The sequence below is a fragment of the Penaeus monodon genome, chromosome 19 (genome assembly GCF_015228065.2).
Source record: "Penaeus monodon isolate SGIC_2016 chromosome 19, NSTDA_Pmon_1, whole genome shotgun sequence".
NCBI classification, from domain to species: domain Eukaryota; kingdom Metazoa; phylum Arthropoda; class Malacostraca; order Decapoda; family Penaeidae; genus Penaeus; species Penaeus monodon.
The window spans coordinates 36,850,572-36,853,350 of record NC_051404.1 but is presented as its reverse complement, the minus strand read 5'-3'; the positions used below and the strand labels follow the sequence as shown (position 1 = coordinate 36,853,350).

Here is a 2,779-nt window from a genome sequence, read left to right as displayed (position 1 = left end):
TTTTACTTCCTTTTTACTTCCTTTTCTTCATATATATATATAAAAAGTTGTCTCTGACCAGGTGTTCAGCTCTCCTTTCCAAATCTTTCAGGACCCAGAATCAGACACAGTGAATCTCCCTTGGACCTTAGAGGCTGGCAGATCACGTGAGAGCCAATTCTCCTTCACGGCAGATGATGACACAATCCCTCACAAGCTACGAGGTTCTCTCTCCTATACTCAGGTTGGTGTTGAGACTCTTCAGTGCAAAGAATTTATGTTGATTGTTTTGAATTATTTTCTGTGCTGTATTAATTTTGGGTGAATATTTATTTTGTTTTAACCTGTATGATTGGATTTATGGTCATGGGTTGTGTGTACAAACATTCAACTCAAATAAAAAGTGCTTGAGGTAAAAGCAGGTAAAAATATGTTATAGACCCATAAGAGAGCTGAAAATCACCATAGATATTTTTGTCTTTTCAGGAAGGTATTGGTAATAGTGATATCTCTCTTCGCCTCGACTTTCCTGTTGTAACATTCCTCTCTGGCAAGACCGCAAGTCGTGCAACGTTCACAGATCTTTTAGGTTCAGGTCAGCTGTCTGCCAGATCTTCTTTCACGCTTCCAAGTTGTTCACGCTCATTCCAAGAGGTAAGAAAAATGCTTTTGATCATCATTTATTGTCTTCAGTTCAGTTTGGTTTTCGTGAAATATTATAATTTTAGGCTACTTAACTGATTAAGTAGGGTGAGTGAGTAAATTGAAAAAATAAAGTGGACAGAATCAGATTGGTTGCTTCTCTGTTCTCTCACATTTATCTACCACCAAATTTTTCTCTTTAATGTCCTTTTTCATATTCTCCTTTTCTCTCAAGATAATAAGATAATACAAATCCTCCACTCACAGGTTTTGGATGAACTGACCCGGGGAGGAAGCTTGGCTGTGGTGGAGTGTGTGGAACAAACTGCCTCCCTCTACGGCCGGTCCCTCCATGGACACCACGTGTGCCTCCTAGTCAAGTACCAGGTAAGAAGGATGTCACCAGTATGGATAGCTTTGGGGTTTGAGATGGAATGGCCTGGGTTAAAGCCAGATAGTCAGTGTGTGTGTGCTGCAAGGGCAAAACAAAATTATTTTTATTGTGCTATATTTATAGGAATTATTGTGATAATAATTTTCTATTATTACCAATTATTTCACTACATAATTATTGCTAACCACAGTTTTGATATTTGCCTTCTAATACAAGTATTGCTTCCTCCAGGCATCGAGTCGCCTCACAGTTGACGGCAAGAGCACTGAAGGGACTCTCCTATCTAACACCCTGGATTACTTGAAAACCGCACTCTCACAGCCGCAGTAGTCTCATCAATTTGCGATGTTGTGCAAATTTAAATAAAAACAGGGAAAGGACTTCATGATGTTAGAATGTGTCACTTACATATATAAACATTTTCATGTAATATACGGTTCATTATTAGGTGTTTTTCATATACCCATCATTCTACCACATGAATCCACGGAAAAGTTATAGATATATATACATATTAAAAAAGAAAAGATTTTTCTATTTCATTACGTATTCGATACGTATGTTATGTGTCCAGCAATGCCAAGTGAATAGGCTGTGCTGTGGAGGGATGATTTCCACTAGTAGGCAAACTGGGTGTGATATTTAACTTAGGAACTATATAATGCTTTTATTTGCAAGCATTGGGGATCAAGTATTTTGTATTCAGAACAAATATTTGTTATTGCACTGTAATCCTGAATCAGAGTATGAGAAACTGACAAATAATCATGTACATTTGATTTATTGATATATTTTTTTTTTACCCTCCCTTGCTCCTTCCCCCAGACCTGCCTTCCTCAGAATAGTTATATGGACCTTTTTTTTTTAATGAGTTATGCATTGCAAAAATGAGAAACTAATAGAAAATAATACTCTATAGAAGTACATTCGTACATATGCAATAACATACTTCGTTTGTTTTTATTTCATTTTGTTTTTCTGTGTTTTATTTATAGATGCCATTGTTTTATATCTTCAGATTTTTTTCTACTAAACGGTAAGCAGTTACTGATTTTAGAGGTCAAAGTGGATTTCACAGTTCAACACACCAAAAAATATTTATATATCGTAACATATTTTTGCCATTGTAATTACTGTGATCTTTATCTCACTCTTTTTACAATTTGCTCTGATTTATTTCATCATATATTACCTCTTATATGTTATTTGGGAGATCCAGTGATATGAAAGAGAAACTGTGAATCTTGAATAGTTGTTCATAATTTTGTTGAAAGTAATTAGTGCCTTGCGTGTTTCTTTTCTAATAGATATTTTGGTTAATTTCTCTTTGTTTGTTTATTTACTTTTATTTTTCTTATCACTTATATTGTGATTGATATTCGTTCAGGTTCCTGCAAAACTAGTGAGACTTGCACTGCATCTATCACACCTGGAGAATGATTTATGAACAAGACATGCAACATTATGCTGTATAGTAATTTATGTATCTGATTCTTCCTGTTGCATATATATTTTCAGATGGTGATTCAGTGTATAAAGAATAAGCGGGTAACCTCGTTCTCACAATACCTCTCCTTGAAAATGCTTCTTTTTAGAGATGTTTGTTATAAGCCAAAAAATTTAAATCTTTCTTGGTTTAGTAAAGTAAGGCAGGTATGACAAATGCATGCACACAAGCACATGCTTACACATACACTCAATAGAGTCTGTCTCATACTCCTGTCTTTGTAAGTTATTCTTTTACTCTCATCATTTAGTTCTGTC

The 2,779-nt window shown here is 35.1% G+C and overlaps 1 protein-coding gene across 1 annotated transcript in view; it reads left to right on the top strand.

The window, feature by feature from the left end:
- The window catches only part of LOC119585208 (AP-3 complex subunit delta-1-like), a gene marked incomplete in the record, with an annotated part of 41,547 nt that extends 39,748 nt beyond the window's left edge, over nucleotides 1–1,799 (top strand). The window contains 4 exon segments of the mRNA XM_037933859.1: nucleotides 92–223; nucleotides 466–633; nucleotides 889–1,008; nucleotides 1,247–1,799. Of these exon segments, the coding sequence (XP_037789787.1) occupies nucleotides 92–223; nucleotides 466–633; nucleotides 889–1,008; nucleotides 1,247–1,345 (519 nt within the window).
- Between the last annotated feature and the right edge of the window lie 980 nt (nucleotides 1,800–2,779).